The sequence below is a fragment of the Pristiophorus japonicus genome, chromosome 12, assembly GCF_044704955.1.
Source record: "Pristiophorus japonicus isolate sPriJap1 chromosome 12, sPriJap1.hap1, whole genome shotgun sequence".
NCBI classification, from domain to species: domain Eukaryota; kingdom Metazoa; phylum Chordata; class Chondrichthyes; family Pristiophoridae; genus Pristiophorus; species Pristiophorus japonicus.
This window is the reverse complement of record NC_091988.1, coordinates 156,884,234-156,898,371: the sequence shown is the minus strand read 5'-3', so window position 1 is coordinate 156,898,371 and position 14,138 is coordinate 156,884,234. Positions and strand designations below refer to the sequence as shown.

Below are 14,138 nucleotides of genomic sequence, written 5' to 3'. Positions count from 1 at the left end.
ATTCTGCATTAGGATGGAGAATGAAACAGTAATTTCAGAGACCATGGTCCAGAACTTAAAGAAGGGTAACTTTGAAGGTATGAGGCGAGAATTGGCTAGGATAGATTGGCGAATGATACTTAGGGGGTTGACTGTGGATGGGCAATGGCAGACATTTAGAGACCGCATGGATGAAGTACAACAATTGTACATTCCTGTCTGGCGTAAAAATAAAAAGGGGAAGGTGGCTCAACCGTGGCTATCTAGGGAAATCAGGGATAGTATTAAAGCCAAGGAAGTGGCATACAAATTGGCCAGAAATAGCAGCGAACCTGGGGACTGGGCGAAATTTAGAACTCAGCAGAGGAGGACAAAGGGTTTGATTAGGACAGGGAAAATGGAGTACGAGAAGAAGCTTGCAGGGAACATTAAGGCGGATTGCAAAAGTTTCTATAGGTATGTAAAGAGAAAAAGGTTGGTGAAGACAAACGTAGGTCCACTGCAGTCAGAATCAGGGGAAGTCATAACGGGGAACAAGGAAATGGCGGACCAATTGAACAAGTACTTTGGTTCGGTATTCACTAAGGAGGATACAAACAACCTTCCGGATATAAAAGGGGTCAGAGGGTCTAGTAAGGAGGGGGAACTGAGGGAAATCTTTATTAGTCGGGAAATTGTTTTGGGGAAATTGATGGGATTGAAGGCCGATAAATCCCCAGGGCCTGATGGATTGCATCCTAGAGTACTTAAGGAGGTGGCCTTGGAAATAGCGGATGCATTGACAGTCATTTTCCAACATTCCATTGACTCTGGATCAGTTCCTATGGAGTGGAGGGTAGCCAATGTAACCCCACTTTTTAAAAAAGGAGGGAGAGAGAAAACAGGGAATTATAGACCGGTCAGCCTGACCTCAGTAGTGGGTAAAATGATGGAATCAATTATCAAGGATGTCATAGCAGTGCATCTGGAAAATGGTGACATGATAGGTCCAAGTCAGCATGGATTTGTGAAAGGGAAATCATGCTTGACAAATCTTCTGGAATTTTTTGAGGATGTTTCCAGTAAAGTGGACAAAGGAGAACCAGTTGATGTGGTATATTTGGACTTTCAGAAGGCTTTCGACAAGGTCCCACACAAGAGATTAATGTGCAAAGTTAAAGCACATGGGATTGGGGGTAGTGTGCTGATGTGGATTGAGAACTGGTTGTCAGACAGGAAGCAAAGAGTAGGAGTAAACGGGTACTTTTCAGAATGGCAGGCAGTGACTAGTGGAGTGCCGCAAGGTTCTGTGCTGGGGCCCCAGCTGTTTACATTGTACATTAATGATTTAGACGAGGGGATTAAATGCAGTATCTCCAAATTTGCAGATGATACTAAGTTGGGTGGCAGTGTGAGCTGCGAGGAGGATGCTATTAGGCTGCAGAGTGACTTGGATAGGTTAGGTGAGTGGGCAAATGCATGGCAGATGAAGTATAATGTGGATAAATGTGAGGTTATCCACTTTGGTGGTAAAAACAGAGAGACAGACTATTATCTGACTGGTGACAGATTAGGAAAAGGGAAGGTGCAACGAGACCTGGGTGTCATGGTACATCAGTCATTGAAGGTTGGCATGCAGGTACAGCAGGCGGTTAAGAAAGCAAATGGCATGTTGGCCTTCATAGCGAGGGGATTTGAATACAGGGGCAGGGAGGTGTTGCTACAGTTGTACAGGGCCTTGGTGAGGCCACACCTGGAGTATTGTGTACAGTTTTGGTCTCCTAACTTGAGGAAGGACATTCTTGCTATTGAGGGAGTGCAGCGAAGGTTCACCAGACTGATTCCCGGGATGGCGGGACTGACCTATCAAGAAAGATTGGATCAACTGGGCTTGTATTCACTGGAGTTCAGAAGAATGAGAGGGGATCTCATAGAAACGTTTAAAATTCTGACGGGTTTAGACAGGTTAGATGCAGAAAGAATGTTCCCAATGTTGGGGAAGTCCAGAACCAGGGGTCACAGTCTGAGGATAAGGGGTAAGCCATTTAGGACCGAGATGAGGAGAAACTTCTTCACCCAGAGAGTGGTGAACCTGTGGAATTCTCTACCACAGAAAGTAGTTGAGGCCAATTCACTAAATATATTCAAAAGGGAGTTAGATGAAGTCCTTACTACTCGGGGGATCAAGGGTTATGGCGAGAAAGCAGGAAGGGGGTACTGAAGTTTCATGTTCAGCCATGAACTCATTGAATGGCGGTGCAGGCTAGAAGGGCTGAATGGCCTACTCCTGCACCTATTTTCTATGTTTCTATGTTTCTAAGGGACTGAGTGTAACGTAGCCTAATTTGCTGACAATACAAAGATGGGAGGCAAAGTAATGTGTGGGGAGGACATAAAAAAATCTGCAAAAGGACATAGACAGGCTAAGTGAGTGGGCAAAAATTTGGCATATGGAGTATAATGTTGGAAAGTGTGAGGTCATTCACTTTGGCAGAAAAAAATCAAAGAGCAAGTTATTATTGAAATGGAGAAAAAATGCAAAGTGCAGCAGTACAGCGGGACCTGGGGGTACTTGTGCATGAAACACAAAAGGATAGTATGCAGGTACAGCAAGTGATCAGGAAGGCCAACGGTATCTTGGCCTTTATTGCAAAGGAGATGGAGTATAAAAGCAGAGAAGTCTTGCTGCAGCTATTTAAGGTATTGGTGAGGCCACACCTGAATACTGCGTGCAGTTTTGGTTTCCATATTTACGAAAAGATATACTTGCTTTGGAGGCAGTTCAGTGAAGGTTCACTAGGTTGATTCCGGAGATGAGGGGGTTGACTTATGAGGAAAGGTTGAGTAGATTGGGCCTCTACTCATTGGAATTCAGAAGAATGAGAGGTGATCATATCGAAACGTATAAGATTATGAGGGGGCTTGACAAAGTGGATGCAGAGAGGATGTTTCCATTGATGGGGGAGACTAGAACTAGAGGGCATGATCTTAGAATAAGGGGCCACCATTTAAAACAGAGATGAGGAGGAATTTCTTCTCTCAAAGGGTTGTAAATCTGTGTAATTCACTGCCTGAGAGCTGTGGAAGCTGGGACATTGAATACATTTAAGACAGAAATAGACAGTTTCTTAAACGATAAGGGGTAAGGGGTTATGGGGAGTGTGCGGGGAAGTGGAGCTGAGTCCATGATCAGATCAACCATGATCTTATTGAATGGCAGAGCAGGCTCGAGGGACCGTATGGCCTACTCCTGTTCCTATTTCTTATGTACTTGTGTTCTTAAAGTCTTTGTTGATTTTACAGTGGGTGCATATTAACTAAATTATTTTTACAAAGAGGAATAAGCAGTATGGCAATTAATTGTGTTGTAAACTGTGATCAGGATGTGATCCATGTGCAGACCATGTACCAAAGGAGACAGTTTTAAGTCACCTGTGTAGTTTGTCAATGGGACTGACCATGAAACTGTCAGAAACACAGTTTATTGATGGACTGAATAATTAAAGCCAGCAAACTTGTTTGTCTTGTATGCAACAGCACTCATTTGTTTTTTGACTCCAAGGCTCCATTCAAGAAACAGAAGTTTTTGAAAGGGCTAACAGGATACAAAATATTCCACCACCAGTCAAGACACTAGGTTTGACGTTGACTGCTGAGAAACCCATCTACAATGGAAAATCTGTTGCAATCACCTTGGTCGTTTCCAACAAAACTTCAAAGAAAAAGGTTTGCGAGCTCAGCTTTTGGGCAAAGAAAAGAAAATACCATGGACCATCAGAAAACACTTGTGTCAAGAAGCATAAACAGGAGATCACTATTGCCCCCAATGAAGGTAACACAAGAGCTGTTGTGTCATATGAACCGAGAGATTAGTGTTAGTGGTCTTGCTGGAGACTTTAGTGCTTATCAGCTTGGATTAATGGCGACACTCTTGCCAAACTGGAGTGGGCTTAAGTCTTACTTTAGGGTTTTAGCAATTCAGTGCAGTATGGAGGGATTGCTGCATTATCAGAGATGCTGTCCTTTGGATGAAATATTAAATTGAAATTTTTGTCTGCCTGCTCAGGTGGATATCAAAGATCATATAGCTCTATTTAAAGAAGAACAGGGAGTTCTCCTTTTGTCTTTGTTAATATTCATCTTTCAAATAACACCACCAAATCGCAGTAACTAGCTATCCATTTCATTGCCACTGGTGGGATCTTGCTATGTGCAGACTGACTGCCATGCTGACCTGCGTAGCATGCAGCCATTGTACTTCAAAAGTAATTTGTGTGAAATGCTTTAAGACGTTTCTTTCGTACGACATCCTTTTATCTATTATTCTCACAGAGGCATAAATGTGTTAAAATAATAACCTCTGCTAAAGCAATGATGTATGAACATTAGGTATTCATCTGGCAAATCACTAACAATAGCTTCCAGTATCTAATCTGTTGGGACTTGGTTAAATCTGAGCTGCTCTTGATATACTCATGATGGGAAACACATGACCTACCTAGGTATCGAGGTACACAGTCTACCTAATTGTTTCCTGAGGGGCAGGCAGCTTTATAATAGTTTGTCTAAAATATTCTTCCTCATTGCACTGAGGCCTCATCTCCATCAGTGTTGTAAGGAGACCTGATTAGGTTGATGTCTGTTGAGGTTAGAAGTTTCATATTTTATAAAATATGAAACCATGTTTTTCTCACTATATCTTCGGGTGCGATATGATACTTAGGGGCCAAATTGACCTCGCGCTGAGTTTGCAGCGCATAATTCGGATTATGTTTTTTCATCACCGGCGTGGGTATTTGCGTTAACTGAGCACTCATGCGGTGCTCGCAGGGCATCCGCATGATGTCAGCATATCGCTAATTATGTCAAGGTGACATGGATGTGCCACGTCACACTGATGCCTCACAACGTCCCTCTCCTTATCTTAATGGCAACTGCGAACTCTGCAGCCTCTGTGGTGGAATCCACTTGGCCACCAGTGAGGGTGTCGGCTGGGCCAGCGGCCTGGCTGCCGCGCTAACACTTCACCTTTAAGGGCAGCCGGGCGCCACAGCCATCACAGCTTCCCGCACCGAGAATGGTCGATGGCATCGCCACGTGCCGACCTCGTGTCCCGCGGGGCAATTTCCCCTGAAGGGCGCAAAGTGTTGGCGCGGGGCGTTAAGGGGTCGGCGTGCACCATGATGATGTCATCGCTGTGCATGCGCTGCGGCAGTGCGCTAACCGCGGTGCGGCGTAAATCACATTTCACCGGTGGGGGCTCGGGGTGATGTGGCCGCCACGCCCGTGTGCTAACTGGCACGGCACAAAGGGTCAATTTTGATCCCTTAGAATTAAATGCATATCAATTTTATAACCTCCTTGTTACATTTCCTGATATTTTGCAGAAAAGATAATCCCTGTGAAAGTGGATTACAAAGAATATGGCCGATTTCCTGACATGTACAACCTGATGAAGCTGATATCTCTTGTAACTGACGTATCAACAAAAGACAGTGCATTTGCAATAAAAGACATTACTCTGATCAACCCTCCCCTCACAATTAAGGTAATGATCAAGAATTGTCCCACCTCATTGAATTTCCACCATGGAAGCTAACACTGATTGTGCTCGCCTCTGTTGATACTTTTATTTTCCCCTCTTCCTCGTTACGTTAGGGCAGATTTTACACTGGTGGGCTTTGTTGCACTGGTGAGAAATGGGTGTACAAGGGTCAAGAAATCAGATCACACTCAATTCGCAATGTGCAACTTTTGAGGCTGGCCTAAAATGTTCTCCTACAAAATGTATGAGAACATCACTAACGCAGCTAATGCTATGAAAATGTAAATGTTGATTACCTTGATCAAGTTGTGAGTTTAGTCCACCACATGAGGTAGGGATAAAAAGGAAGCTCCGTGCATAAAGATCACAAGAAAGTTACAGATTAGGAAGACCATTTAGCTCATTTTTACTTCATCTACCCAGAAAGATCCTAAATTTTCCCTTGTTATGGAGAATTTTGCGCACTTTCACATAGGGTAATAAAAATATGGAACTCTGTCTCCCAAAAGCTTGTGGAGGCTAGGAGCATTTAGAGCTTTCAAAACTGAGATAGATAGATTTTGTTGGTTAAGGTTATCAGAGGATGTGGAGCAAAGGCGGGTAAATGGAGTTGAGGTGCAGATCAGCTTTGATCTAATTGAATGGCGGAGCAGGCCCAAGTTGCTGATTGTCCTACTCCTGTTCCTAATGTTCCCATGTTCTTATATTTCAGCATTCACTTTGTTTGTAACAAGATTTCAGGGTTTTATCTCCACTACTCTTCCTAGAAGTCTATTTCATACATTGATCACTCTTTGTGAAAAGTAAAAATTTGGTAAAAGGGGGAATGGTATGAACAGGGGCTCTTGGAATATAAACTTCCTCCAGAGCTCAGGTAGGGACCAGGTCTCCAGCTGCAAACTACAAGTCGTTTGCAGCTGGTGGACAAGTCAATTTAAAATTAATGATGGAGTTGCTTTTCTAGCACCCCAGTCACCGTATTTAATTGTTAAAATGCTACAAAGTAAAGCAAGGCATGACATCTAACTCATGTGGCACACTTAGCTGCCTCCAAAGACTAGTTGCCTGAAAATTGTGTTACTGGCCTTGGGCGGCCAATGTGGGGGCGATTATTTTTTTCCCAATTGTCAACTGCCTGTCGCCCTTTTACAGCTTGGCCTTTGGTACTAAGGAAATTATCTGATTAAAATCCCTAACATAAATCATCATTTAGAAAGACACGGATTAATCAAGGACAGTCAGCATTGATTTGTTAAGGTCACGTCGTGTCTGACTAACTAGATGTAACTTTTTTGAGGAGGTAACGAGGACAGTCGATGAGGGTAGTACATTTGATGTAGTCGATATGGATTTTAGCAAGGCTATTGATAAGGTCCCACATGGCAGACTGGTCACAAATGTAAAAGCCCATGGGATCCAACGCAAAGTGGCAAGTTGGATCCAAAATTGACTCAGACAGGAAGCAAAGTGTAATGTTCGATGAGTATTTTTGTGACTGGAAGGCTATTTCCAGTGGGGTTCCACAGGGCTCAGTACTAGTTCCCTTGCTTTTTGTGGTATATATCAATGATTTAGAGTTGATATATGATGAAAACATTTGTAGACAATGCAAAAATTGGTTGTATGGTTGGTAATGAAGAAGAAAGCAGTAGACTGCAGGAAGATATCAATGAACTGGTCAGGTGAGCATAACCGTGGCAAATCAGTGTTAACCAGGCAGGGGAATACACAATAAATGGTGGGACACTGAGAAGTGTAGAGGAACAAAGGGACCTTGGAGTGCATGTCCACAGATCCCTGAAGGTAGCAGGACAGGAAGATAAGGTAGCGAAGGCATTCGGGATACTTGCCGTTATTAGCTGAGGCACAGAATACAAGAGCAGCGAAGTTATGCTTGAACTGAATAAAACATTAGTTAGGCCACAGCTAGGTACTTCATGCAGTTCTGGTCACTACATTACAGGAAAGATGTGATTGCACTAGAGCGGGTACAGAGGAGATTTATGAGGATGTTGCCTGGACTGGAGAATTTTAGCTATGAGGAAAGATTGGATAGGCTGGAGTTTTCTTTAGAACAGAGAAGGCTGAGGGGAGACTTTATTGCGGTGTATAAAATTATATGGGGCCTAGATAGCGTGGATAGGAAGGACCTATTTCCCTTAGCAGAGAGGTCAACAAGGGGCAGAAATTTAAAGTAATTGGTAAGAGGTTTAGAGGAGAATTGAGGGGAAATGTTTTCACCCTGAGGATGGTGGGGTCTGGAATTCACTGCCTGAAAGGGTGGTAGAGGCAGAAACACTCACCACATTTAAAAAGTACCTGGATATGCACTTGAAGTGCTGTAAACTACAAGACTACAGATCAAGAGCTGGAACGTGGGATTAGCTCTTTGTCGGCCGGCACAGACATGATGGGTGAAATGTCTTCCTTCAGTGCTGTAAATTTCTATGATTTCTGTGATTTCAATGTGACATTGCGTCCATCGCTTCTATTTGTTGTTTTATGTAGACTTCTGTTTAGTTCCAAATTTTGAGTCATAGGCAAGCTGCATCAATAAACTAATGACTAATCTTGATGTTCCAAAGGGAGTGCGCATCATTTACAATGTTAAAAATTGATTTACTTCATCAGGTACTGAATGAGCCCGTTGTGCAGTTTAAAAATGTGCTCGTAGAAATCAGCTTCCTGAACACTTTTCCTGAAACTCTGAAGAATTGTGTTATGACTCTCGAGGGAGCAGGTCTGATTGAAGGTGGAAAGGAGATAAGGTAAGTAGAAACACTCTGAAAATATATAGTGCACGGCAAGAAGCAGATGTATCTCGAGCTATTGATAATTGTGCCATTAGGTCTGATAATGTAATTAAAGCTATCAAAACAGATACACAAGACTTTGAAAGAGCAAATTTTGGGGCTAAGGATGATGCATCAGGGAGGTTGAAGATTCTACTAGAAGAAAACTGGACTACTTTAAGAGATCTTAAAAATATGTCCTGTTAAGAAGAAATAATGAGGGGCATTCTCTTCCGCGATGCTGCCCAATTTTGGGAGGGATCACAGCTGCGAATTTTGGAAAACTGTATGCAAATAGCAGCAGGGTCCTGGGCCCTGGTTCCCGGAGGAATTTCCTCCTATCTATCCCACTTGCTGCCACTTCCCAGGGCTGCCATGTGGAAGATAAAAGTAGACCCCAGGAGAGGGCCTTGCTGCAGCCTCCCCTCCCCCGGTCGGAACACACACACTTTTCTGGTTCCTGGCCGGGGCCCTCAGTGGGAGCCTTACTTCCAGTCTTTGGGTGCTTCTGCCCCTTTAAGGTCCTTCTGGTGCTGCACTCAGCTTCCCCACTGCAACTCCGCCGGTGGTTCTTCAGTTCCACTGGCGGGCTTCCCTTTGACGGCAGGAATCCTATTGGGAGCCTGTCATGCAGATGCAATAAGCCCGACCCAGGAAAATGGGTTGGGTTTGGAGCAGACATGGTGGAGTGAGCAGGAATCCTGCCCCATTTAAACTCTGCCCTGAAGATGGGAATCCCCAGCAACACTGAGAATGATTGCGCTATAATTTTTAAATTTGCTGAATAGACCAAGTTGTGTTACTCAATGACCAATTAGACAATTGCTAATATTCAAAGCGCTGTAATATTATTAAATATTAATCACACATAAAAGTTATGGTAGCAGAGTGGAAGGTAGAGGGGGGAAGCACTGGAGAAATTTCTGGCAACTAAGTTGTATGAAATATATAAGAAATTCCCTTGACCATTCAGCCAGACTCTCACCATCATGCCACGGATGTCTGGCAAAATGGCTTGAACACACTGGAAATCCCAGTTGCCTTTGTAATGGACAGAGCATCTACAAGGACAATGATGTCAGGTGGCATGGATGATTATAACTATTTGTAAAGCCACAAATGCAGTTTTAGCTCACCTTAACCTCAGAAGAGCATAGTCGCACTGGGGAGGGTTGAGAAAAAAACATCGCGCCTGATGAAAGCAGCGTTGGACTCTACCATTTGGATTTGAGACAGCTGAACTGAATCTTATGAAACTAGAGATCAAAAAATTGTTTTCTTTTCAATAGAAGTCCATTTTCTCACTTACTACTTTGACTTATGATATGAAAGCATGAGCGAAGGTGTTCAGTGAATTTTCTTCATTTGTAACGAAAGCATCAGAAATTGCCATCTCTTCCCTTCATCTCCGCTGCTTCAGTTCCGTTTTGAACTTGATAAAATGTGGCAACACAAACCATCACATGAAGCTTTAGACTGTAGGATCATTTCCAGTTGCTGATCTTAGGGAGCCTATCAGCAGATGTTTTGTACAGAACACCCCAGAAGTGAGTTCATGAAATTCCATTTCTGTAGCAAAGCATTTATTGCTTCCTGAGTACACCGACTCTACTTGGTGTGATGAACACAGAGACTAAAAGCACCAGGCACCATGGTTTTAGAAGCAAGTAGTCTTCCTTCATGTATCGATAGGCATTATTTGAGAAGATAACAGAATGAGTGGATAATGGCTATCGAACAGATAAATATTCTTGGATTTTTAGAACACATGGATGTCTATAGGGTTCCTGGGAGGAATTTGTAAAGTGTCAAGAGAGAAAAAAAGTGAGCTCAGAGAGTTGTTCGTAATGTGGGTAATGTTTCTCATCAATAGAGTCACTTTTCCCTTTAAGTAATCAAACACATAATGCAGATGATAGTAGATGGTTATTGCTGGATAGTTTGTTCTTCTTCAGTCTTGTATTTACAATTTTATAACCAGTGTGTTAGGATTTTTTTCTCTTACATTTTTTTTCCCCTTAGGTTTAAAGATGTAGTACCGAACGAAGCAACAAAAGTGAATTGCGACTTTGTCCCTTATAAGTCAGGGCTGAAGAAACTACTGGTGGATTTTGACTGCGACAAACTGCAAGATGTAAAAGGATCCTTGAACATCACAGTAAAATCAAGATAAATAGAGAAAAAGGGAAGCTTGAGAAAAAGATCTTAAAACCCCAATTTCTTTATTTTATGAATCCATGATGGATATTCATTAACCGATGCTTTTAACTGCTTAAATTTTCACAAATAATCACGACAGACACTGCAGTCAGCTTGCATGCTTAAATATACTTTTTTATTTTAATTACAATTGATAGTCAACTTTAACACTGCTGTTTTGGTGAATGTTCTCTCTGTTTATGTAAGGATTTTATTGCAAAGTTTGAATTCACTTATAAATATAGGCATAGCATTTTCATTAAGCCCCAAAACGGTGACACCGTGGGCCCAAGGTTAATGGTATTTTGGTGCTGCCTGATGATTTAAACATAAGAGCATAAGAACATAAGAAATAGGAGCAGGAGTAGGCCATTTGGCCCTTGCACCTTCAACAAGATCATGGCTGATTTTTTTATCTCAACTCCACTTTCCTGCATGCTCCCCATATCCCTTGATTTGCTTAATATCCAAAAATATATCAGTCTCTTCTTGAACATACTCAATAACTGAGCCCCCACAGCTCTCTGGGGCAGAGAATTCCAAAGATTCACCACCCTCTAATTAAGGAAATTTCTCCTCATCTCAGTCCTAAATGACCAACCCTTTATTATGAGATTGTGACCCCGGTTCTAGATACCCCAGCCAGGGGAAACATCCTCCCTGCATCTAACCTGTCAAGCCCTATAAAAATGTTGTATGTTTCCATGAGATCACCTCTCATTCTTCTCATCTCGAGAGAATATAGGCCTGGTCTACTCAATCTCTCTTCATAGGACAATCCTCCCAACCTGGGAATCAGTCTAGTGAACCTCCGTTACACTCCCTCTGTGACAAGTATATCCTACTGGTAAGGAGACCAAAGCTGTACACAATACTCCAGGTGTGGTCTCACCAGGGCCCAATATAATTGCAGTGACATCTTTGCTCTTAAACTAATATCCTCTTTTAATCATGGACAACATACCATTTGCTTTCTTAATTGCTTGCTGTGCCTGCATGTTAACTTTCAATGATTCATGTACAGGGACACCCAGGTCCCTCTGAGCCCCAACATTTCCCAATCTCTCACCAATTAAAAAATACTCTGCTTCACATTTCTCCACATTATATTCCATTTGCCATGATCTTGCCCATTCATTAGCCTGTCTATATCTCCTTGATGCCTCTTTGCATCCATCTCACAACTTACATTCCCACCTAGCTTTGTATCATCAACAAACTTGGATGCGCCTATGAATGAAGAAGTGCAGCACAGAAGCTCCCATGCAATGCACTCTTTCCAGTGGTAACAGCAACAGGAGGCCGAAGGGCAAGTCTAAAGGGTCAGTGTGGCCTTCTCGCGCAGTCACCTTATAAACAGTTACAACCCCCCCACAATGGAGAACTCGCCCCGCTTCCTCCCAATTCCCCAGACAATACACATTGCTATTTCCCACCTTTATGAGATATGGGGCTAGATGAGAAATTAAGATTTTCAATAAGAACACAAAAAGCCCTCTTTAAATCTTAATATTTCATTGTTTAGCGGGTTCATCAGCATTTTCTTGGTATAAACTGGATCTTGATGAGAAGATCCAGAAAATTAATTTAATTAAACAACAACTAAGAAAAAGCCAGCTCAAATGTTTGCAATACACTGAAAGGCAATTGAAGTCAGTTATTTGGGTGTAATTTACATAAGAGCAGCATGGTACAGAATGTTTATGGGTAAGTTTATAGCTTTTTCTCCTGGTTTGACATGCTGTCAATGGCTGCACGCACGGGCGTGGTTTGGAGAGTGCGATAAAAGGAGCAGTGACATCCAAAATCCCTGAGCTTGTGTCAATTCAGCTTTGTATGCTGATTGACGCCACGCTCCTGGAAATTAAAGTACTTGGGGCGAGCACCGGCAACGGTAGCACTACCGACTTGCCCAATATGGCGGCCATAATGTGAAAGCGTTTGTCATTTTGCATGAGATGATAAAATTGGTAAAGGGTAATAAGAATGTAACTGAAATATATTGCAGCTTTGGGAACAAATTTTGTAATTTCTGGATATTATGCTGACTCTGCATCCCACCAATAAAATGGTATGGCAATAAATTCTGTGTCACTGTTTGCTTCTTATTACAAGCTTAGAATTTCCACGCTGTTTTCATGTAATTTCAGGGTCTAATTGGGGCAAGTTATCTTTTTTGGCAGCAAAACATTTACACTAGTTTTCCACCCAAAAACGATTCCCCCAAATTCCCCTGAACTTTTTGACTCTTTCTGTGTTCCATTTACTGAATTCCAAGAGAGGTCATTTACATATATTATAACAAAGGCCAATGGTGCTGCATCTCCGGGTTTCCTGCTTTTACAGTCACATTGCACTCTGGGTGCGTTAGACCGAGAAATATAAGGTGCATCTGTTGCCAGGATCAGCTGCTCCAGGTGGAAATGATGAGTTTGTGATTCTGAGGAGATTTAATAGTGATTTCTGCAGCAATTCTTGGGGCATGCTGTCAATATAGACCTGGATTAACTTCCCACTGCTTTGTTTGAAACCAAAGGCTTGAGGACCCATGCATACCTCCTTTTTATCTGGAGGAGGTGAATGGAGATAAGAAACATTTTGAACAATTTTTCCTTTAACTCAGCTCACTTTCTCCAGATAGAGGATGTCACTATAGGTCCTAGCTATGATTGTCTTTCGTAGGATATATTGAAGAATATTTGATCCAGTTTTATTCACGTCTCACCCTGATCTTTCTTTCATTACATTAATGACTGTGTCACTATTCACTTCATACCCAATAAACATGTTAACAATGGCCAATCTATGGTGGAGAGGGGTGGGGTATGTTCAGGAATTCGGGCTGGGATGGGGTCAGGAACTTGGGCTGGGGGGTGGGGGTGGTAAGGAACTTGGGTTCGGGAGGGTAAGGCACTTGGGCTGGGGAGGCATGAACTTGGGCTGGGGATGGCAGGGGTGAGGGATGAACTTCGGCTGGGCATGTAAGGAACTGGGCTGGGGGGCATGAACTTAGGCTGCGGGTGTTAAGGAACTTGGGCTGGGGGTGGTATGAACCTGGGCTGGAGTTGGGGAGTTCTATCCGCTCTGGGGTCTGAAGTCAGAATGGCTCGAATTATAGTTTGCAAAGTCATTCAGAACTTGGCTGTGCAGTTCCAATTACACATTCCAGAGAAACTTCTGGGTGTGGTTTATCTTCCAAGGGGACCAATCAGAAATCAGGTCATGTGTTCATATATAGCCAATCAAAGCATTTTCTAGTCCAAATAGCTTTGTCCATAAATAATCTACCGTGTATAACGGGAGTAGTGTGTTGGGGTGCATGGAAATTAGAGTGCAGCCTTTGAAAAGCAAGGTCAGGCTGAAGGTTGCAGCAACAGGTTGAGGGAGCAGCAGGTTAGCAAAGAGCAGTGCTTGTTTCTCCGGAGTTACCACCCATTTTTTGGTAGTAACCAGAGTAGAATGGATACTTTAAGGCTGCAGTATCAAATTTACCCCAAAAAACGGCATCAGAATTCTCCACCCAGGAAACCGCCTGTTCCTTTTAAAACCCACCAGAAGAATCTCCCGTCCCATGCTCACGGAGTCAAGGAGGCGTGGCCAGCTCCTCCAAACCTTTTTCAGCCATTTCTGCCCTTATCCCACCC

At 42.9% G+C, this 14,138-nt stretch overlaps 1 protein-coding gene across 1 annotated transcript in view; it reads left to right on the top strand.

The window, feature by feature from the left end:
• The window catches only part of LOC139277513 (protein-glutamine gamma-glutamyltransferase 2-like), a 46,871-nt gene extending 34,293 nt beyond the window's left edge, over nucleotides 1–12,578 (top strand). Inside the window, exons 10-13 of the mRNA XM_070896058.1 lie at nucleotides 3,521–3,790; nucleotides 5,346–5,506; nucleotides 8,135–8,271; nucleotides 10,318–12,578. Of these exons, the coding sequence (XP_070752159.1) occupies nucleotides 3,521–3,790; nucleotides 5,346–5,506; nucleotides 8,135–8,271; nucleotides 10,318–10,468 (719 nt within the window). The 3' untranslated portion in view covers nucleotides 10,469–12,578. The remainder of the gene's footprint in view (nucleotides 1–3,520; nucleotides 3,791–5,345; nucleotides 5,507–8,134; nucleotides 8,272–10,317) is intronic.
• The last annotated feature ends 1,560 nt before the right edge of the window (nucleotides 12,579–14,138 follow it).